This window comes from Oncorhynchus kisutch, linkage group LG15 (genome assembly GCF_002021735.2).
Source record: "Oncorhynchus kisutch isolate 150728-3 linkage group LG15, Okis_V2, whole genome shotgun sequence".
Lineage (NCBI taxonomy): Eukaryota > Metazoa > Chordata > Actinopteri > Salmoniformes > Salmonidae > Oncorhynchus > Oncorhynchus kisutch.
Window position 1 is genome coordinate 58,555,791 of NC_034188.2, and position 24,314 is coordinate 58,580,104.

At 43.4% G+C, this 24,314-nt stretch overlaps 1 protein-coding gene across 10 annotated transcripts in view; it reads right to left on the reverse strand.

Annotated features, from left to right (window-relative positions):
* The window catches only part of LOC109905590 (arf-GAP domain and FG repeat-containing protein 1-like), a 38,064-nt gene that overhangs the window by 10,266 nt on the left and 3,484 nt on the right, over window positions 1–24,314 (reverse strand). For 3 of the 10 annotated variants that reach the window (XM_020503042.2, XM_020503041.2, XM_020503044.2), the window contains 8 exons: window positions 16,522–16,615; window positions 15,062–15,177; window positions 13,946–14,108; window positions 11,454–11,637; window positions 9,360–9,470; window positions 8,228–8,314; window positions 2,566–2,755; window positions 2,150–2,229 (listed from right to left, as the gene is read on the reverse strand). In XM_020503042.2, coding sequence (XP_020358631.1) covers window positions 2,150–2,229; window positions 2,566–2,755; window positions 8,228–8,314; window positions 9,360–9,470; window positions 11,454–11,637; window positions 13,946–14,108; window positions 15,062–15,177; window positions 16,522–16,615 — 1,025 coding nt within the window. The remainder of the gene's footprint in view (window positions 1–2,149; window positions 2,230–2,565; window positions 2,756–8,227; window positions 8,315–9,359; window positions 9,471–11,453; window positions 11,638–13,945; window positions 14,109–15,061; window positions 15,178–16,521; window positions 16,616–24,314) is intronic. The other 7 variants (XM_031790642.1, XM_020503046.2, XM_031790641.1 and 4 more) reach the window with 3 other exon arrangements.

Consider the following 24,314-nt stretch of genomic DNA (forward strand, 5'->3'; position numbering starts at 1 on the left):
GGGGGTGGTCAACCGTGCCCGTAGTTGATTTAAGGTTGCCCAAAATTGTTCATTTGGGGTATCAGGTTGATTGCGAGGGGTCTGCACACTGCGAAATGTATAGTAATTTAGTAAAAAAAATGCATTGAGATACCGATGCCACTCGCGACAGTGTAAGACACGGACAAATGGGGGCTGTGATGAGAAAAGTTAAAGCTATAAATGTATGAATATAATGTATGTCATCGTTATATATATATGTCACCGTCTGTAAATGTACATTCTGCCAGTGTCTGTGCTAAAATTGGGGGTCTTAAATTCGAGTGATAGACTCAACATGAAGAACGGGCTGGATGATTGATCAATAGTTCTAATTACAATTTGGAAAGGAGAGAGAGAGAGAGAGAGCTGCCCCTAAACTGTGCGGAGAGCACAAAGTGAGGGGAGGGTGCACTGCTCATCCTGCAGATGGTTTCTGAAACTAATTCAATATTTGTAAGAATCCAGTGAGTCTAGGGAGTGTTCCTCTCAGAGAAACCTTATATTTTTGTGTCCTCCGAGAGGGAGATTATCAGAAATCCCACTAGATTGTAGCTTGGTCTAAACATAATTGGGACATTGATAGTAGGGGCTTTGTGGTCCATGCCCCAATCTCATTGTCATCAAGGGTGGTGTGAAATTATTAAACATGTATTCTCTCTCTTCCTGTTCAAGTCAATATTTATTCTAGGCAGCGTGGAATATGTGACTGATCATTGTTCCAGATGAGGGACTGTTGGAAACAGACTAATTGACTTGAACAAGTTCTAGTATGTTTATAACTATATAAGGGGCCTAGCAGTAGTGATTCATGCGTTATAGGTTAGATGGAATGATCTATGTGCAAATGTATGTGTGGCCGGAGGCAAAGTACAAAAGGAGGCCTGTCTCAGACAGAATGTTTCCATAAGGGTGAGATAGGAGTCAGATAGATCTAATGTGAACTATGTGCCCTATAACACTGTCTTATAGCTCCACTGTTTTATATCATTATATTCCCTCAATATGTTTTTCCTCATTATATTCACTTATGAACATATTCGTCTCAGAAATAGCTCTTTGTGTATGAGAAGGATAATTATCCAGTGGACTGCGGCAGGCTGCCGGAATGTGCACCTCCTGATCTCAAGGCTTCTCCTGACTGTTTAGAAGACCGGGAGATGTGTGGAGGAGTACAAAGGTTCTGGACTTGGGCTGGGACGATAACACCACCTGCCTAGCCATGGAGATTCATTGCACATCCTAGACTCAGGATGGGGGAGGGCTTGTTTTGGAAAAACAATTCTACTAGTTGACTGCACTTTGCCCGAAAAAAGCGGCGAAGTGAGGGTGATATAGAGTGGGAACACCTCTCGTAAAACCTGCAGCCTGACGAGGAAGTCTGAGTAAAAGCATGAGCAGGTGTTTTTAGAGCTTTCATTTTAGTGGACCCCAGCAAAACAGAGTCCCAAAGGTATAATAGAGTCAGGCTAAGGGAGAGTGGGAATTGTCATGTAATCAAACTTCGGTTTTTGCCATATTTAATTATGCCTAGCTTAAAGCATTACTAATACTTGTCCTATTTTGTGTTTCCTTTTCAAGTATTTTGCTGTCTTAGGAACCCGAAGGAAGAAGAGAAAGTCAAAAGCTCCAGCTGAAACCGCTAGAAGCTACTCTGGCAATGAAGATAGCGAGTGGGAGGTGACAGCTTGGCTGTCAACTATGTTTGGATCATAGTCTGTGAACCTTGCAAAATGGGCTATGTTGGGACTATTTGTCCTTGCGTGCGTGTGATAACATTGGAGAACTTACATAAATTAAATTGTGTAATGAAGCATGTGTCTAACTGTATGAAGCGAAGGTCTTAAGGTAAACCTTTCTACTGCAATGGTTTTACAAGTGTAAGCAATAAAGATTGCTTCATTTACTTTGACTTGGAGTCCTTAGTGGTGAATTTCCATGATAGTTCACTCCCCCTCAGATCGAAAAGTAATGGACGCAAGATAGTGAGTTAAATATGAATAAAACTCCCTATAGTCCACGCTTACATCTATCCAATATTTTTAAACCCAAGGGGTGAGTGAACTAGTGTAGTGCACACTGAAGGGGAAACAGTAGGGACAAAGAAAACACACAGAGTGATGTAACTCACCTCCAAAACCCTGGGGCATGCTGGACATACATTGCTGTGCTTGGGCTGACGAGACTCCTGTCACAGTGCCAAACATCCCCCTGGGACACAACACAACACTGGCGTTAGAGTGACCCCATGGACTCACCGTGACAGAGGCTGCGTCCCAAATGACAGCCTATTACCTACATGATCAATAGCAGTGGTGCTAAAAGCAGTGCCCTTTTAGAGAATAGGGTGCGATTTGGGATCCAACTAGAGAGAGGTGAGAGGGCTGAGTATCATTTTTAAAAATAGATCTACTTGTTGGTACCAAGAAGTTTGCCTTATATAATAACAAAGATGTGAATGTAAGAAAGACAGACAGAAGGAACTCAAGGCATAGACTAGACGGTAATGGGAAGAAGGTGAATTCATCTGATGGTGTGTTCTCGTACCCTTGAGAAGTGCTGATGGTGTTGTAGACGCTGGTGGCGGGGGCTGACGAGCCGAACACGTTGTCCAGCTCGGCCAGCGCGGCGTAGCGGTCTGCCGCCGACGTACCCGTCAGCTGACTTTGGGGGTGACGCAGTCCTGCCGACGCCACCGGGGGGAGAGAGCCTGGAACCCCGCTAGGGACACTACCTCCTGAAAAAAACATACAGGCTGGTTCACAACACAGGAGCGAGGGAGGGTACTTATTAGTAACTCCATTCGTCTCCCACCCACGACAGCGAGAGCAACACATCATGCCAACAAAAAGGAGACCTGCTCCACACTCAAGTAACGTCACCATCTTCACAACAAGCTGTGATCTAGTTATTGTAGCTGTTATTTGTATGAACGAACGTATGTGATCTAGAAGTCAGAAATGGAATACTGGAAGCGACTGGACCATAGTCCTCAAGGTGCAGGTCAGAATAGATATCAAAGCTCTAAGATACCCCAGTGCTAAGAAAGGTTTTTCCACACAGAGGAAACGATGTGTGACGATTCCCACTCTCCCTTAACCTGACTCTATACCTTGGGATTCTGTTCTGCTGGGGTCCAGGCTCTAAAAACACCTACTCATGCAGGTGCCTTCCACCAAGGCACCTGCAAGTTCCCAGACATTTCTCGGGGGAATGTCCCTAGCCCTCACCCTCCAATCCAACTGGTCCCAGACGTGCTCAATGGGATTGAGATCCGGGCTCTTTGCTGGCCATGACAGAACACTGACATTCCTGAGCAAGAACTGGCAAATCTGGTGCAGTCCATGAGGAGGAGATGCACTGCAGTACTTAATACAGCTGGTGGCCACACCAGGTACTGACTGTTACTTTTGATTTTGACCCCCCCCCCCCTTTGTTCAGGGACACATGATTCCATTTCTGTCAGTCACATGTCTGTGGAACGCATTCAGTTTATGTCTCAGTTGCTAAATCTTATGTTCATACAAATATTTACACATGTTAAGTTTGCTGAAAATAAACGCAGTTGACAGTGAGAGAACGTTTATTTTTATCCACTAGGCTAATAAATAATACATGTCCCTTTCATTTATTTCATTAACCTATATCATGTTATTTCAAGTTATCCCTTTGGAGCGCATGCAAAAGTCGATTTGGAGTTGTTGAACGTGAGTGACAAAATATCACAATTAAAATTGTATTTATCTGTTATTTTACCAGGTAAGTTGACTGAGAACACGTTCTCATTTGCAGCAACAACCTGGGGAATAGTTACAGGGGAGAGGAGGGGGATGAATGAGCCAATTGTAAACTGGGGATTATTAGGTGACCGTGATGGTTTGAGGGCCAGATTGGGAATTTAGCCAGGACACCGGGGTTAACACCCCTACTCTTACGATAAGTGCCATGGGATCTTTAATGACCTCCGAGAGTCAGGACACCCATTTAACGTCCCATCCGAAAGAAAGCACCCTACACAGGGCAGTGTCCCCAATCACTGCCCTGGGGCATTGGGATGTTCTTTTTAGACCAGATGAAAGAGTGCCTCCTACTGGCCCTCCAACACCACTTCCAGCAGCATTTGTACCTTGTCAGCTCGGGGGTTTGAACTTGCAACCTTCCGGTTACTGATCCAACGCTCTAACCACTAGGCTATCCTGCCGCCCCACTAAAACTGTTAAAGGTTTTTTTTCTAAGAGAAACTAAAATGTTAATGTTATATTCCATAATATATGTTTACTAAATATACGCAAGTGATGTCTGTTAAATTAACAAGTTGATGGCGCAGCCATATAGCCTCAGCTACTAAGCACAGATATATAATACATAAATAAAACACCTTTTCAAGACCTGAAATATTTAATTTGTGTTTTATTTATTACATTTACTTGTGGAATGTTACCGAAAAGATAATAGAAAGAAACATCTGGTGGTATTGGTAGAGAATCAGGCGGAGAATGCAGTGAAGTTGTGTACTTACTGTACAGCGCATTAACGCTGTGGGCCAGGTGTAAATGGTTTAGCAGCCTTTCCAATCATTTGGAATACAAAAGAAGCCATCCACCCTTGATGGGCTATCAGCAGGACAAAAGTTTAGGGTCTTTAAATGTATTAATAGATGTTTGCGTGGCATGTCACTTCTCCTATCTCTTTTGCATAGCCCATCTCCCATCTCTTTTTCTAACCACATCTGGATGGATCCATAACAAATTACTATGGGAATAAATATCACTGAATGACAAAATTATTGGAATAATGTAGGAATAATGCAATTGAAGGCAACACATTGTTGCTTACTGAAACTCCCAAAGTCATCGAATTGTTATAATAGGATTTGAAGCGATAGCCTACCCACATGTGACCAAATATTTCAGCACTGTTTTATTTTCACTGAATCTCCATTTGGATATTGGTTAGAACCTGAATGTTAGGATTATTTTGCTCTTCACTCGCAGTCACTTAGTAGCCTGGGCCTACTCCCGACCAGTCACTTAGTAGCCTGGGCCTACTCCCGACCAGTCACTTAGTAGCCTGGGCCTACTCCCGACCAGTCACTTAGTAGCCTGGGCCTACTCCCGACCAGTCACTTAGTAGCCTGGGCCTACTCCCGACCAGTCACTTAGTAGCCTGGGCCTACTCCCGACCAGTCACTTAGTAGCCTGGGCCTACTCCCGACCATTTACTTAGTAGCATGGGCCTACTCCCGACCAGTCACTTAGTAGCCTGGGCCTACTCCCGACCAGTCACTTAGTAGCCTGGGCCTACTCCCGACCAGTCACTTAGTAGCCTGGGCCTACTCCCGACCAGTCACTTAGTAGCCTGGGCCTACTCCCGACCAGTCACTTAGTAGCCTGTGTCTACTCCCGACCAGTCACTTAGTAGCCTGGGCCTACTCCCAACCAGTCACTTAGTAGCCTGGGCCTACTCCCAACCAGTCACTTAGTAGCCTAGGCCTACTCCCGACCAGTCACGTTGTACAGCGGCACATTATCCTAACGGAAACCCTACCCTACATAGGCTAATGTAAAATGCATTTTAATTTTTTCTTGGAATAGAAAAACCATAATATTTATCAATTTAATTAAGCTAAATTTCTAACAGTATAAACAGCACAACAAATACAGTAATTAATCATTTACAAACACATTTAACAATCCCATATAGTCTGTTCAAACAAAAAAAAGGTAAGTCTTTAGTACAGCCAAGATTAAAAACAGTCAAATGCATTCAATCGCTTGAGCCAGCATGTTGCGGTTTATTCATCGTTTAATTATTCAAGGCTCCCTTTGTTATTTCATTTTATAACTAAAAGGCGTGACTGTATTTAAAGACACGGATGACTTGTATGCTGTGTGATGACATGCACAAATGTATGGATGATTGATTGATGTATGTATTGAAGTAGGCCTTTATGCCAATAAGTAAGATACATTAAGACAGCTACAGTAAACAGGACTGTGAAGCCTACAGTGCCATGTCATTTCAATAACCATTCCAATAAAAAAACTTGAACTCATCTGTCCCTGACTTTTCCTAAATATGTGTATTTTACACACTAGCAGTAGGCCTACATTGAGATAAATACCATAAAACTTCCAGAGAATGTTATCCTCAATCTGCCATGAAGGTCTGCTGCACCATGTGCATATTAACAGCAGAATAGCCGGGACCCGATGCATTGACTACCAATAGCCGCCAGTCTAATAAATCAATGTAATATATACAATCACAAAGAAGTCCATTCATATTTTGTTTAGGGAGGTCATACAAAACATGGTGCTAAGACAATTTATTTCTCAATAACAGAATAGCGTGTTTTAATATTTATTGATCTGTGCTATAGTAGCCGAGGCTATGGCGGCACCATGAAAATGAAATTCACTTGTTCATTTAGCAGACATCACATGCTTATATTCCCCAGGCTTTTACAATATGAATGATGGAATACAACAGAATAAAAACAGAAAGGATATTTTCCCCAAATGGGTATTTGCTGATTGTCATCCGTAGGCATGGAGCTGTGGTTATTCTAGTATTTTTTATTTTATTTTGAATGAGAAACCATTGGAATATGCTCTTTCGGATAGGGTATAGCAATCAAAACATCGGGTCTGCATTGATCTCTGTAGAATTATTTGGAAAAGTAAGCAAGCGCCAACAAGCTTCAAAAAGACACCCTCAAAGCTGCCCTCTGGTGGTTGACAGTAAAATACTATGATGTCATTCACTCCAAAATGCAATACCATCCTGCAAGCTGTGCTATTATACAACTTTTAAATGAGGACCCACTGTACCTGCTGGTTCTGAAAGGACCCGGATTTGATCTATTCTACACCATGCATGAGCTCATTATCCCCAATCCGATAGCAATCTCACTCTACTCAACGAATCTTGAAGTCTGCGAAACACAGTGGAGGCTGGCTCGCAGCAGGGAGAGGTTAACCTTGCTCCGTTTTTTTGTCAGAGCTAAAGATGGTGTCCAGGTCAGCCAGAGCTGCGTATCTATCGGTGGGGACGCTAGTAGTGCCTCTGTCTCGGTCTTTCGCCCCATTGGGCGTTCCTGCGGTGGAGGAGTTACTCTGGCTCTGGGACTGGGAGGAGGAACTGAAGCATCCAAAGTCGACGCTTCGGGATTTGGGGAAGTGGTGAAAATGTGCTAAATTGCTATCGTTAGCTAGGCCTCCCCCGAGGAAGTGCTACCTGCGAGAGAGAAAGAGATGACAGAGGAGTCACACAACAGGGGCCTGGGGGTGTGTGTGTTCCTGACTGTGCAGTGTAAATCTAGGGGGCTGGTTGGAACACTGTGTGCTACTGGAGGCAGGCAGCATCAACAGAACACAGCAGTGTCATCTTTCATTTACAAAAGCACTGTGCTTCGTCTGACCTGAAATCAATGGAAAGGATCTGCATTATACTGCCGAGTAGTATAACTGTCAGATCTAATGGAGTCAACGGTGTCAGACTTGAAATGAGCCCAACAGCACTCTTGGTCCTTAGTCTGACTGTGCCAAGAGCCACACAGTAACTTCAAGTGTGTTTGTAGGATGATCGTAGCCTTTCTTAACAATCATCTTACCCTGAGGGTTAGTTAGGCACAGAGACTGAGGTTGGTCACTGTCTGACGAAACGGCGTGAGAGAGTTGAAGTAAAGGAAGAGAAGGAGCATCACTTCACTGGGAGTGGTTTGAGGGTAGAACCTGACAGTTGCTATGGAATAAGAAATCTGTCTACTCTCCTGTCTGACAAATTGACACACCTACAGTAAATCACCGAATTGCCTACACTGTTACAAGATCTTAGTACAATACATAGGTGGAGAAATATCTTTAGATTAATAATCTCAAATCATTCTTAAAATGATCTTCTGCAGGATAAGAATTCCAGAGGCCGAGGTAATAATTGCCCATATTTTCTTTCAATAGCTGGCTGCAGTTTAGACTGCATGACATCATGTTAGTTTGCACCAATGTCCTTGTACTTCTGGATATGAACAGGTCAGCAAACGTCAAAGAGCATACAACACACGCATCCACAGACAGACAGGCACACACACCAATAGGAACAACCATAGACATTGATTTGGGAAAATCTTTAGAGCCTACCATACAGACAGAGGGGAGAAAGGGCAGTTAGGTGTTAGCTAGAGGCTGAGCCCAATGAGAGAACTTACTGTGAGCACCTGCACCCAGGTGAGGGAGAGCAGTGCCAGCGGTGGCAAACTCACCCACACTGCGGCTGGATGAGAGGGACGTGAACGCTTGCAGCCAAAACAGGAGGGGGGCGGAGGGGAAATGAGTACCAGAGAGACAGGGTGGGGGGAAAAAGAGAAAGAAATATAAACGAAAAGGGGGAAGAAAGTGTGTGAACATCACCCAAAAGCAAAATGAAATCATAACGGAGCGAATGGAGTCAGTGTTAAAGCGGAGGCCAGGCAGTGTGGTGGTCAGTGTGAGTGAGAGCAGGAGGAGCCTTGACAGAGAGGGGGGTGCATCTCCATAGTCTAAAGTGGTTTCCTCTCATCATCTGCACAGATCTGGAAAACATATAGGCTAGTTGGGGCGGCAGCGTAGCCTAGTGGTTAGAGCGTTGGACTAGTAACCGGAAGGTTGTGAGTTCAAACCCCCAAGCTGACAAGGTACAAATCTGTCGTTCTGCCCCTGAACAGGCAGTTAACCCACTGTTCCCAGGCCGTCATTGAAAATAAGAATGTGTTCTTAACTGACTTGCCTGGTTAAATAAAGGTAAAAAAAAAAAAAAAAAAGTTGAAAGCAGACATGAGAGATAGAGGTCTAACTGTACATTTGTTAGATTCTTTCAGATCAGTGCGGATGAAAGAAAGGAGACAAGGAGAGGACGCCACTGTAGAGTGTTGAGATGCACCCAAAGAGCAGTGCATTCCCATTCACCACCGTGTAGAAGTCAAGAGGTCATCTGCAGACTGCAGGCATTAGTCTCCAACAGAGGGCAGTGTGGTACATTCAAAAGTAATTCCCTTGACTGTGGGTGGGGAAACTAGCCAGTGAGTGAGTGTATGTGGCTTGAGCAGCCAGCCAGCTAGCAAATACAGAGCCAATGAGAGTGAAGAAATGAATGGAGTGGAGCCATGGACCAGGACGGTGAGAAGTGAGTGACATAGACAAACAAACACATATGGAGATCTATGTCCTAACATAAACACAGACAAAACGGACACAAAACGCATGACGAGTAGCAGTGAGAGAACTGATGTGAGAGTGTAACAGAGAGAGAAAGTGTGTGTGAGATAGAAACAGGTCACGACAGGTGAATGGAGCATGCTCTACCTGTATGTGAGGTCTGGAAGGGGGCTTGGGGTGCAGAGGGGAAAGCACCCGATGGACCCGCGCTCCCAAACGCATCAAAGTTAGCAAAGTCTGCATGTGCGTTCTGAGCAGCTGGAGGTTTGTAGGAGGGTCAGACACACGAAAAACAAAAAAAAAGGACAAACAAAACAGGACAATGAATGAGATGATTAATGGGATGCACATAACACATACTGCATCCCAAATGGCACCCTCGTCCTATAGCGCACTGCTTTTGACCAGAGCACCCTGGTCTAAAGTAGTGCACTAAATAGGGTATAGGGTGCCATTTGGGACGATCCAACCGAAATGACACATTGAGAGATATGGAACTAAACTAGATGGAGCTAATGACAGACTGGCACCAGATGACAATGACAAACCAAAAACGGATGTGATGATGACAGGTTCACCTTCTCCTATAGGGCACCGCCCTGAATCTAAGCTCATGTTCCCTTCTAGTGGGTGTGTGTGTCGTTGTCTGGGTTCAACGTTAAACCCATTTTAAATCTAGCATATCTATTCATTTCACGCTTTCTCATGGTCATGGCAATACTGAATGATAAAAATACAACATCAATCAAAGCAAAGTTGGTAGAATGCATAGAATTATTCATTTAATAGGATCTCTGGGGTAGAATGTGTGAATTTAGAACTTTTGATTGGTAAAAGTAACAGCGTTGATTTGAAACCCATTTTATTTGTCATGGTGATTCTATTCATAAGAGTACAATTACATTTGAATAGAATGATATCACAATTATAAAGAGCAACTTCAGTAGAATTTAGGATGTTTGGTTGACTGGCACCAATGTTGACTTAGAACTCAGACGTGCGACTTGCTTCTGCTATCTAGGATTATACTTTTTTTTTTGATGAACTTCCAACACCCAGTGATTTCACCAGTCCATACCATGGATGGCATAGAGCCATCAATATCTTCCTGCAAGAAGTTCAAATTCCATTAATAACAATGGTAAGCAGCAAATACTGTATTCTTACCATAATTTGGTCAATTTAAGTTTTGATTTGGCTTATTATTGTGTATTTCTCAAATTCCATGTAGATATATATATATAGAATTGGTTTTTATTGCAACTTTAGGTGAGGTCCTCTGAGTCACTCAGAGATCTGGCATTGTGAGTGGTACTGGAAGTCCCAGTCCCGGCTACTACAATCAGCACCAGTCTGAGCAGGAGAAATAACATCTGCTCTACAAGCACATGGAGATTATACGCAAGGTGGAGATCTATAGGAAAGTCAGGATGGAGTTCTACGAGGATGGAGTTTTACAAGTCCTTCTGATAAAGAGATGAAAGCCATCCGGGGAAGTTGGCTGCATAGGTGGGCTTCCAGTGAATCTCCTGATTTATTTTGTCGAAGTAGTAGAAAGATAAGAAAGGATTGCTAGGTATAGTGCTTTTTGATAAGGGTGTAGGTTATTGGCCACTTAATATATATTTTTTAAATCCTATTTTAAGTATCAAATTGTAATGTGCCTTTTTTGAGTGAGTGTGTGTGTGTCTTTAAGCCTCGTGTGTGCTTACTTGGTGCTGCCTCTCTGCCCACACTACATGAAGTTCGAACTTTATGGCTCTTTGAGGATGAGAAAACATGATCCTCTGAGCAAACACAAGCTAACAGCTTCACACTAGCCTCATTAGTAACCATGGAGACTGACGGCCCAGAGCCCTGTTAGACTTCTATAGTGTCTGGCGATGCTTTACATAAACCAGTGTGATGGACAACAGTCAGGGCGGGGGGGGGTTCCTGTCAAGGAGTAGTAAGAAAAAGTGATGGCCAATACTCTTGAAATTAAGAAAATGATAGTTTCTAAATCTTCTTCCACTTCCATAAAACACTTTGGATAGCTGAAGAAAGCACCCAAATATTTTTCAGGGAAGTTACTTTTTATAATTCCATAAGTATGAGTGTATCATTGACTATAAGTATCATTGACCATTTAAGTCTATCCACTATGCAGTAGATGTAACCATCATGCCTGTTTTTTTTCTGACTCAAGGTGTAGTGACCGCTCCAGGGACCGGTGCAGCTCATGACACTCCTCCTGCTTACCTGGGTGGCTGTTGAAATGTGCAAAGTTGGCAAAGTTGGCTGCCAAGCCTGCTGCGGTCTGCGAGTGGGACGGAGCGGCGAAAATGTCTCCGCCCAGGTCGCTGAGGAGGTCAAACTTCTTGTCGTGGAACTGATGCTGCTGGCTCAGCTGGAGGGCCTGGGCCGCACGGCTCCCCACCGGAGACTGCAGAGACACAACAGGGCTGTGTTCATTAGGGCATGACATAGCAAACAGAATACAAAAACAAACACACATTTCTTATTGGACAGAAGTTCATATGTTTAGACTACTAGAGCCAGAAGGGTTTCCTGAACACATGACCTGAAACAGCTTCTATCTCAAGGCCATCAGACTTAAATAGCCATCACTAGCCAGCCTCCACCCAGAAACCTGCCCTGAACTTAGTCACTGTCACTAGCCAGCCACAACCAGGTTACTCAACCCTGCACCTTAAGAAGCTGCTGCCCTATGTACATAGACAAGGAATCACTGGTCACTTTAATAATGTTTGCATACTGTTTTACTCATTTCATATACAGTACCAGTCAAAGGTTTGGAAACACCTACTCATTCAAGGGCTTTTCTTTATTTTTTACTATTTTCTACCTTGTAGAATAATAGTGAAGACATCAAAACTATGAAATAACATATGGAATCATGTAGTACCAAAAAGTGTTAAACAAATCCAAATATATTTTAGATTCCTCAAAGTAGCCACCCTTTGCCTTGATGACAGCTTTGCACATTCTTGGCATTCTTTCAACCAGCTTCACCTGGAATGCTTTTCCAACAGTCTTGAAGGAGTTCCCACATATGCTGAGCACCTGTTGGCTGCTTTTCCTTCACTCTGCGGTCCAACTCATCCCAAACCATCTCAATTGGGTTGAGGTCGGGTGATTGTGGAGGCCAGGTCATCCGATGCAGCACTCCATCACTCTCCTGCTTGGTCAAATAGCCCTTACACAGCCTGGAGGTGTGTTGGGTCATTGTCCTGTTGAAAAACAAATGATCGACCCATCTGGTTTGCGCTTAGTGGGACTACGATTGCTGCAGAATGCTGTGGTAGTCATGCTGGTTAAGTGTGCCTTCAATTCTAAATAAATCACAGACAGTGTCACAAGCAAAGCCCCCCCACACCATCACACTTCCTCCTCCATGCTTCACGATGGGAACTACACGTGGAGATTATCTGTTCACCTACTCTGCGTCTCACAAAGACATGGTGGTTGGAACCTCATCAGACCAAAGGACAGATTTTCACCGGTCTAATGTCCATTGCTTGTGTTTCTTGGCCCAAGCAAGTCTCTTCTTATTGATGTCCTTTAGTAGTGGTTTCTTTGCAGCAATTCGACCATGAAGGCCTGATTCACACAGTCTCCTCTGAACAGTTGATGTTGAGATGTGTCTGCTACTAGAACTCTTTGGGCTGCAATTTCTGAGGTTGGTGACTAATGAACTTATCCAGGTTCTTCCTTTCCTGTGCCAGTACTCATGAGAGACAGTTTCATCATAGTGCTTGATGGTTTTTGCGACTGCACTTGAAGAAATGTTTAAAGGTCTTGACATTTTTTGGATTGACTGACCTCCATGTCTTAAAGTAATGATGATGATGATGATGACTGTCATTTCTCTTTGCTATTTGAGCTGTTTTTGCCATAATATGGAGTTGGTCTTTTACCAAATAGGGCTATATTCTGTATACCCCCCTACCTTGTCACAACATAACTGATTGGCTCAAACGCATTAAGAAGTAAAGAAATTCCACAAATGAACTTTTAACAAGGCACACCTGTTAATTGAAATGCATTCCAGGTGACTACCTCATGAAGCTGGTTGAGAGAATGCCAAGAGTGTGCAAAGCTGTCATCAATGCAAAGGGAGGCTACTTTGAAGGATCTCAAATATATTTTGATTTGTTTAACACTTTTTTGGTTATTACATGATTCTATTGTGTTATTTCATAGTTTTGATGTCTTCACTATTATTTAGTCTACAATGTAGAAAATAGTACAATTAAAGAAAAACCTTGGAATGAGTAGCTGTGTCCAATCTTTTGACTGGTACTGTATATATAATGCCATCATACTCAACTATTGCTGTATATATATATATATATATATATATATATATATATATATATATATATATATATATATATATATATATATATATATACACACACACACTATCCAACGTATTCTACAGATATACTAAATATTCTATCCACATACTGTCCATACATCACACATACTCCGGACTCCTAATATTTATATGTTTCTTAATTCCATTCCTTTACTTTTAGATGTGTGTGTATTGTTGTGAATGGTTAGATATTACTGCACTGTTGGAGCTAAGAACACAAGAATTTCGCTACACCCACAGTAACACCTGCTAAATATGTGTATGTGATGAAGAAAATTTGATTTGGTTATGGAAAAAGTTGTATGGCCTGTTATCAGCCAGCTGAGTAACCAGTACGTGTGTGTCTTACCTGACTGGGTGTGTGCTTGTTGAGGTGCAGGGTGGGGGCGGACTCCCCCAGCAGTGTTTTGAGGGGTCGGACTTCGGGAGTGCTGCTGGTGCTGCTGGCTGACGAGCCTGAGATTGAGGCATGGACCGAAGCCACCACTTTGGCCTGCTCCGGGGGAACAAACCTAATCATAACAACAATGGTGTTCAATTGGTTACACAGCAACAGGGTTCAATTCAAATGGACTCCTATAACCCAGCATCTCAGAGTAAGAGTGATCTAGGATCATAATGAATCAGATTACATGGACAAGGGGGGACCTGATCCTAGATCAGCACTCCTACATACAGCTCCTGAACATTAGGAGGCGGCAGGGTAGCCTAGTGGTTAGAGCGTTGGACTAGTAACCGGAAGGTTGTGAGTTCAAACCCCCGAGCTGACAAGGTACAAATCTGTCGTTCTGCCGCTGAACAGGCAGTTAACCCACTGTTCCCAGGCCGTCATTGAAAATAAGAATGTGTTCTTAACTGACTTGCCTGGTTAAATAAAGGTAAAATAAAAATAAATAAATAAAAATTAAAACAGAAAATGTCTGTTTACTGTTGGCTGCTCCTGTGAGAACATTTATGCTGCATGGTACGAGCTGGTACGAGGTAGACGGCAAACTAGATGTCATTGTTTTCGATGAGAGCACAACGGGAAATGACGTCAGCCGCCATCGTAGACCAGACTTGCCGCAAGAGTTCAAATATTGCAACTTTTTCCATTTGTCATAGCGTTGTTTTCTACCGGATGTTGATTTGCACTTCGTTTACTGTAATCACCATCACCATAGCAACGCATACCGTCGGGCTGGCTTGCTATTGCCGTTACCCTCTTGCTTTCTTGTCCTGCAATGCCGACTGGTATGACGGTTTTAACTAACGCATACAGTAACCTAGATATCATCCACTAAATACACATGTGTTTTTACTGATGCAAAGTGCCTTGTTGCTCGAGGGCCAACTGCAGTGAGCTGCCAGTCTCCAGGGCTTCCTCATGCACTGAAGCGAGGCGCACCAAATGGTGCCCTATTCCCTTTTAGTGCACTCCTTTTGGCCAGAGCCCTATGGACTCTACTCTACAGCAGCCACTCACCATCTCTTCTTCTCGTATTTCTCCTGAAGGAACTCCTTGACTTTCTGGGGTTCTCTGAAGTCCGGTATGGAGGCCGTTCTGTCGTCGTAAAGCCCCAGCCATATCTGTTTGCATGACTAGAGAAGACAGACGAGAGAGGGGATGGACAAACGGCAGAAAAACGTGTTTGGTGAAAAATGTAAGGTGAATAAAAGTCACAGGCAAATCAGAAGATGTGGTTCATCACCTTTAGAGAGGAAAAAGACAAACATGAAAAAAAGAGACAACCCTTCAACACCTCCAGGCAAAGACAGCAGCAGAATGTAGCACATTCAGGGACACTCTTGGGAGCCCGGAAATGGAGAGATCTACAACCAACTTGCCAAGTGCTAAGAGACGTTCCAGTACACACAGACACCTAGGATTTTACAATTAGAAGCAGACAAACAGAACACATAATGAAACATAGACGGACAGCTGGACAGAGAGAGAAAGGAGACAGAGAGCGCGAGAGAAAGACAGGCACACACTATTTAAAAAGTGGAGAGACAGCAGCAGACAGTAAAGTCAAGGCGGAAGATAACATGTCCTCCAAAGGCTTGTGTCGGTGTTTCCAATAGGCCTAGAATATTCTTCTCACATAAAGCACCTGACACGCATAGCCTGCAGAACAGCAACAAGGACAAGCACAGGCTCAATTTTGTACCACTACCTACCATATCATCTAGCAGAAGCGCATTACTCCAATTTGAAATCCGCAGCAGATTAAAGTGTGTGTGTGTGCGCGTCAGGACCAACGTGTGGAACGCATGAGAAAGCATCAGAGCACCATCTCCTGAAAGAGCTGCTGTGTCTGTTTTGCCGTGGCCACCCAGTCGGCACGCCACCACGCTATTCTCAGCAAACACACAAATCCCACTTTACAGGATTAGGGGAAATATCTGTGGAATGTCACCCAAAACCAAAAGGGGGAAAGATGAGGCCGACCATATAGGATTCTGGAACACAAAGTGAGGAATTCCATGATCTAGGGTTAGAATAAGTTTCAGGGCATTGAGGGCAAGGAGTCAGCCAGCCAGCGCTCCTTAGACTAATGTGAATAGATTTAAGACATGGAGCTACAAAAGGTGGCCTAGCTTGGAGGACAATGGAAGTTGAATAGAAACATAGGCTACTAGCCTGGTTCCAAATCTGTTTGTGTGTCTGGCCATCACAATGGGCATAGAGGTCAGAAAGAGAGCATAAACAGATCTGGGACCAGGCTAGAAAAACACTTCATCATCATTATAAACGTATGGGTTTCTGCATTCTAGTCTTCATCAGGGTGCTAAGAACTTGAAGAGCTGGACAGTGACAACAGAAAAAAAACAAAAAACTGTTTGCTTCCCTTTGGTTCCTAGTGAATACGACCCATGCAGACATCAGCCATGATGACAACAGTCCTGGGAGGTCTGTGGGGCCTGGTCGCCATGCCAGCCTACCTCATTGCCGTGTTTCTGGAGGAACTCGATTTCCTGTTGCGTGAAGGTCGTCATGGAGATGGACTTCACTCTGTGCGGTGGGTTCAGCCCTCGTCTGAGGACAGGAGAGGGAGGAGAGAAGAGAAGGGGGGAAGAGGGGAGAGGTGAAAGAAGAGGAAGATGGGAGAGAAGAGGAATAGGAGGGGGGAGAGAACAGTGGAGAGAGGGAAAGAGGAGACAAAGAGGGAAGGGGGTTAATTAAATTGTAAAGCATCACACATGAAGAGCCCTCCCATTAAATAGGCTCATAAGATCCAGATCCCTGTACCGACTCCTACTCAGACTGGAATGATTAATTAGGAACGTGCTGAGTTCTGCTGGGCTTATTACTGCAGAATCTGGGACAAGGACAGAGCAGAGACATCACTAGAGAGGAGGGCGAGAGAGAGGAGGGGGAGAGAGAGAGCAATTCTTCCCTTGTATAGCCTAACAAAACAGGGGGAGCGAGAAATTCTACCCTTGTATAGCTTAACAACACGGGTACTGAACCCCGGGTTGCCGTCACGACACACAAGACATAACTGTTAGTTCACTGAGCTTAATCCTAAATGGTAGGCCTCGATCTAAGAATCAACACTTGTCTTTCAGTCTCATGCAAGGTTACTTATTAGGCAATGCTTGTTAAGTGACCTAGCTCTGCTACACTTGAGGGGAGTTAGTGTTAGCCTAGGTGTGTGTGTGTGTATATATATATATATATATATATATATATTAGTGTGTGTGTGTGTGTGAGAGAGAGAACGAGTGTTTGATGAAAGTGTGTGGGCTTTTAAAGTATGTTTGCGTTCCCTTGTGATGTGTGAGTGAGCCCGAGACATCAGGGGGGCTGGTTTCCTGCCTCCATTTCCTGTGCACGGCTCTGCTCCTGTGTGCCTGTGTGGGCGTGCGTGCCATTTCAAGAGAGGAGAAAAAAAAGTCTGCTGAGGAACAGCTGAAACTGTAACCCATGTCACTCAGGTCACCTGAGCCTCAGCACTTGTGAAGACAATCTCATTAACATTTGCTCTAGACCAGTGGTTTTAAACCTGTGGTCCGGGGTACTGCAGGTGGTCCGCAATCTTTTTATAGATGTTTTTTCATTTTTTTCTAATAATAATACAATTGTACATTACTTTTCACAATGCAAAATGTTTAAATTAATAATAATAGGCCTGTTCACATTCACTGCTAAAATGGACAAAATTTGAATGCCACGATAATGTAAAAAATTATCTGCGATTGGTGGTCCTCGCCCACACCTCGCCTAAAGAGTCTCCATGGAGACCTAAGATAGATCTACAAACTGTCGAGAACTGGGAGGGAGAGAGTGATGCTGTGTAAGACTAGACTAAGGCAGATCTTCAATTATTCACTGCTCTTGCCTTTAGCCCTTTGTTGAAATGAAGGATGAGTCCCACCCAAATGGTAGAGCGCCTCAGTGTATGGCTATGGATCGCCCATCCATCTCCTTCCATCTTCAGTTCTATACAACACCACTCAATCAACTGACTGACTGGAGCCGCATTCAGAGAGCCCTGGTCAAAAGTAGTGACACTGGATTGGGAATAGGGTGTCATTTGGGACGCGACCTATGTTTTGGGTTCAATTACTGACCTATTGACAGACAATGACAAAGTAGGAAACAGGGGTAGTTGTCGACAATTAGTATTAGACTAGCATTCGACTAGAGCCAAGTAATAATTTAGCATTGCAGTTACATCAATGGTAAGGTGTATTCAGATATAGTATTCGGCTTCGAGGTGTGTTTGTTTTTCACAAATAGAGTGACTGACACATCATGGTCTCACACAGAGATTACAGTCAATCTATATCACAAACAGACCAGGTCTTATTCACTAGACACCAAATGAAAGTTAAAAACGCGGAGGGAGTAGCTGAACTTAAAAAAATGCTTGTTTTCCACTGTAAACTGTTTTTCTAAGGTGTGCAGTGCACTAATGAATGTGACCCAGACCAATACATGGATTAGATTCAGCCTGTAAGATCATTCCGACCGTGTTCATGCTGGCACAAAGTACAGCACACCCGACAGTGTAGTTGTGGCTACTAGTGTGGGGAACATTTGACTTTTCAACCTTTTCTCGCTCTACTCAGACTGGCCAGTTATCCAACCATGAGGGTGAAGTGAGTGTTTGTGTGTGACTCTCTCTCTCTTTCTGTGTGTGTGTGTGTGTCTCTCTGTGTGTGTGTGTCTCTGTGTGTGTGTCTCTGTGTGTCTCGCTCACTGTGTGTCTCTCTGTGTGTGTGTGTCTTGCTCTCTCTGTGTGTGTGTGTGTCTCTCTCTGTGTGTGTGTGTGTGTGTGTGTGTCTCGCTCACTGTGTGTGTGTGTGTGTGTGTGTGTGTGTGTGGGGAGCCTGGGGCACGTGAATGATCAGTTCAGTCTCATGAGGAGGAAAGTAGGTCAGATACTGGGAGAGAGTTCCAAACCCCTTCAGCTCTGAAATAGGATGGCATCCCACCGCAATTGAACAATTATGACACTTTTTAATCCCTCTGCGAGTGTGTGTGTGGTTACAGTGAAACGTTTGATTTGCATACCCACTATTTTGTGTCTCTCTCTCTCTGACAAACACACACAGTATGTGTAAAGAGCTGAAACACCCAGCAGGGGAGTGTCTGTCATTAACACACTGACTCCTCCAGGATGAGAGAAAGAGATAAAGGGACTGGTAGTGCTGAACCCAGGTCCCAGCAGAGGCCATCTATGTAGCATCCTCAGCAGCCAACACCTCTGTAGTACTCAGGTCAACATAAACTATTGTTGGGCTCAGGAGTTTTTACCAATCACATGAAGTAACCAGAAAATAATTCAACTAGGTCTGAGAGCTTTTCCTGGTCAGGTCACGTGGTCAAGTCCTGGCTGACGTGGTCAGAAAATAACTGTGGTTCCTGAACTATGGTCAATTTTTTAAATTTGACCTTTATTTAACTAGGCAAGTCAGTTAAGAACAAATTCTTATTTTCAATGACGGCCTAGGAACAGTGGTTTAACTGCCTTGTTCAGGGGCAGATCGACAGACTTTTACCTTGTCAGCTTGGGGATTCGATCTTGCAACCTTTCGGTTACTAGTCCAATGCCCTAACCACTAGGCTACCTGCCGCCCCGTGTTACTATAGTAACTTCCTACTATAAGGAAACCTCTACAACAAACATTGTGTTCCTCCTGGGAAAAGCCTCTCCACCTTCATATGGAATGTGTTAACACAGTAGATTTAAACTCCACCCATTAAACATGCCACAGGCGGGAGGGAGAGGGGACGAGTTAATAACTACTCAAATCAGTTAGCCTAACTAACTGGCCTAGTTAACAACTCAAAGGACTTGAGTTAACCTAACTGGCCTAGTTACCTACTCAACTCGATGACGAGACCAAAAACAACTATTAATCTTGAGCCAAATCAAAAGGCATTAGGATCAACAGAAGGAAAGACCGCCACTATCAAGCATCAGTCTTATGAATGAGCGTTGAAATAGTTTTGCAGGTTGAAGTTGACCTTTGACCCAGAGGGTCTTTAAGGTAGGTTCCTGTAGAAGGGAAGGGGGGCTGGTCAACAAAGTAAGTGCCTGTGGTTAACAAGAGACAGAGCTCAGGAGGAGGATGGGCGTGGAACTGCTCACATTTCCATCACATTCCTTTAGCTTCTCTTTATCCTCTCCTGAGGTCCATCCATCAGGGTGTGGGAAGGACAGACACGGCAGCAGCACTATCAATAATACAAGCACCTCCTTAAATTATAGGCCTAAACCAGAAGCTTGTAATACTATCATTAGCATATGTCAGGAAGCTCCAACCATACAACACAAGAGTATCAAAGAACACAATGGGCTAGTTTCCCAGACCGAGATTAACTTCTTATGGTTGGGGGGCAGTATTGAGTAGCTTGGATGAATAAGGTGCCCAGAGTAAACTGCCTGCTACTCAGGCCCAGAAGCAAAAATAAGTATATTATTAGTAGATTTTGATAGTTTTAGAAACTTCAGTGTTTTCTGTTTGAATTATGTCTTTGAGTATAACATAACTCACATGGCAGGCAAAAACCTGAGAAAAAATCCAACCAGGAAGTGGGAAATCTGAAGTTTGTAGTTTTTCAACTCTTTGCCTATCCAAGATAGTGTAAATTTGGCCCGATTGCACTTCCTAAGGCTTCCACTAGATGTCAACAGTCTTTAGAACCTTGTTTGAGGCTTCTACTGTGAAGGAGAGAATGAGAGCTGTTTCAACCAGAGGTCTGGTAGAAGGCCATGAGCGCAGTCAGGCACGCGCCCGTGAGAGGTAGCTGCGTTCCATTGCATTTCTAAAGACAAAGGAATTCTCCGGTTGAAACATTATTGAAGATTGATTCTATACATCGTTTGACATGTTTCTATGAACTGTAATGGAACTTTTTGACTTTTCGTCTGGCCTGCACGTCGTGAATATTGATTTGTGAACTAAACACGCGAACAAAAAGGAGGTATTTGGACATAAATGATGGACTTTATAGAACAAAACAAACATTTATTGTGGAACTGGGATTCCTGGAAGTGCATTCTGATGAAGATCAAAGGTAAGTGAATATTTATAATGCTATTTCTGACTTCTGTTGACTCTACAACATGGCGGGTATCTGTATGGCTTGTTTTTGTGTCTGAGTGCTGTACTCAGATTATTGCATGGTGTGCTTTTTCCTTAAAGTAAAAAAAAAAATCTGACACAGTGGTTGCATTAAGGAGAAGTTTATCTAAAGTTCCATCCAAAACACTTGTATCTTTTATCAATGTTTATTATGACTATTTCTGTAAATTGATGTGGCTCTCTGCAAATCACCGGATGTTTTGGAAGCAAAACATTACTGAACATAACACGCCAATGTAAACTCAAATTTTGGGATATAAATATGAAATTTATCGAACAAAACATACATGTATTGTGTAACATGAAGCCCTATGAGTGTTATCTGATGAAGATCAAAGGGTAGCGATTCATTTGATCTCTATTTCTGCTTTTGTGACTCCTATCTTTGGCTGGAAAAATGGCTGTGTTGTTCTGTGACTAGGTACTGACCTAACAATTGTTTGGTGTGCTTTCGTCGTAAAGCCTTTTTGAAATCGGACACTGTGGTGGGATTAACAACAAGTTTCTTTAAAATGGTGTAAAATACTTGTATGTTTGAGGAATTTTAATTATGAGATTTCTGTTGTTTGAATTTGGTGCCCTGCACTTTCACTGGCTGTTGTCATATCGATCCCGTTAGCGGGATCTCAGACGTACGAAGTTAAACCTACTCCTGGACTTAAAAGCATGCTAATACAGAGTCCACCCTTAAAAATACTAATCTGGGTGCGGGAAATTGTCCCACGTAAAGTAATTTGATGTCTCTCAGTCAGCGCTAACCTCCTCTACCCTTCCTGGGAAGCAAAGTGAGAGAAGAAGTCAATTCGCAACTTCCTGCACTTTTCCACTTCCTGTTTAACCACCCTGCTGTTGCGAAACAGGGCCAATGGGCCATGCCACCACTTCCCCACACTAGAATCACACCAGGCTTCCTGCATACATAGAGTACCACGAGGTAGACAGCAAAACAGTCCTTTCCCCTGCCTCCCACACATCTCTCTATCTCAGCAACATGACAGTCGCTAAGTCCTGCCAAGAAAGATTTGCATAAGCCTCAGTTTAACTTCATAAGTGAAATGGATAGCCTGATCAGCAGAAAGGAGGATAGGTTAGATGAGGTCATTGTTCTGCTGGGAAACCAAATCCAATCCCACAAGTTCTAAAGATGGACCAGCTAGCTATTGTGTTATTTCATTGGAACAAGGTATTGACCACTAGCTAGACAACACATTAATAACCTACCTGAAATGGCTAGCCTATAGGCCTATGTTTGGTAGGTAGGTAAGACTAGGTAGCATACACTTTACAGTTTTGGCTGTGTGGCCTGTGTGTCTGAGTTCAGAAAATAACTCAATTATCCCCCATCACAAAATGTAATACAAGAGCACAAGTGGGAAATTCACAGTGTAATCCCTGCAGAACTATTAGAGAGATGAGAGACGGAAGGGCCAAACTATGTCCATCTGCAAACAATGATTCTAACAGTGTTCTCAGTTGAAGTGCACATAAGTGCACAAACACCTTAGGTGCCAGAACAAAGACATTATAAACACAGCCCACCCAGATAGACTCAACCTAATGATGCAAGTACGTACCTAAAACAGTTCCAATGTGTGTAATAAGAGAAAGGGGCTACTGTCCAACATTGGGGTGCAAGAACAATTCTGACAGGGCAAACCCAACACGGAGACAGGGGCACCTTAAAACCAGACTGGGAAGCAGCTAACATGCTGGACTACACTGGGCACACGTTGATTTTGAACATCCACAACAGATGCAATCTGGATACGTAGGTTGAAAGGTCAGGTCCAAACACATGAACCACTCATGGACATTTAGCTAGCTAACTTAGCTAATTTGTCCTGGGTTGTAAAGATTGGGTTGTTATTTTACTGGATCTTTGTAGAATTTTGACCCATTTTGAGTCACACAAAATGGTTTGTGTTTTCTACTCTGACAATGAATCCACAGATAAAAGGGGAAACCCAGTTAGTTTCTAGTAATCTCTCCTCCTGTAGTAGTTGTAGTAGCAGCAGAATCAGTAGTAGTAGTATTAGTAGCAGAATCAGTAGTAGTAGTATTAGTAGCAGAATCAGTAGTAGTAGCAGTAGTAAGTAGCAGAAGTAGTAGTAGTAGCAGAATCAGTAGTAGTAGCAGAATCAGTAGTAGTAGCAGTAGTAAGTAGCAGAAGTAGTAGTAGTAGCAGAATCAGTAGTAGTAGTAGCAGAATCAGTAGTAGTAGTATTAGTAGCAGAATCAGTAGTAGTATTATTCTTTGGACTTTATATGGCGGTTGGCAACCAACTTTAAGGTGCATTACTACCACCAACTGGACTGGAGTGTGGACCTCAGTTCAGATTTCAATCACCCACTTGGGTATATGCTCCTAAAAACCAATGAGGAGATGGGAAAGGCTGGACTTGCAGTGCATCAAGCATCAAAAATAGAACCAAGTTCTATTTTAGCACCTGGCTACACAGACGCTCTTTAACACGCACAAGCAGTTTAGATGAAATGATTGAATAACATTGTATGTGTACATTCATTTTGCAATGCTTGCGAATGCAACGCAGGCGGTGTGGTCAGCATATAGGTCAGTCTCAATTCCCCTACCTCTTAATGGAGCTATTAAGGTCTTAATAGAGTAAGGGAGGGACACACACTTCCCCTTTTCTGCCATTATTAAGCTAACCATTATCTGCTAATGGACCATGACAGGTTGACCTCAGTGAGGCATTGAAGAAGGAAAGCGAAGCCCGGCGTCTCACTGGGCAGCATTGATGAAGTAATCAGGACATTACAATGAACATCTTATTGAATTAATAACCAATGTGGTTGTGTTTCTTTCTGAAGGTTACACAAGTGTCTCCACAGAGGGCATGGCAAACAGTGGTGGGCTTGTGTCCTAAGGGTGAGGCTGGTGCTCAGGAACTTGTGTCAAGACACTACACAGACCGAGAGAGGTATTGGTTGCTAACCTAGCTCTGCAGTGTAGCCTATGCAAACTGGGTGCAATTGAGTTCAGCAGAAGGCTACAGCAAACCTCATACACAAACTATGATGCTAGCGAAGAATCTGCAAATGTACTGACTAGCACAACATGGGTGGTTTTAAGCCTAACTGTAAGCAAGAGAAAAAACTGAAATCCCCCCCAAAGA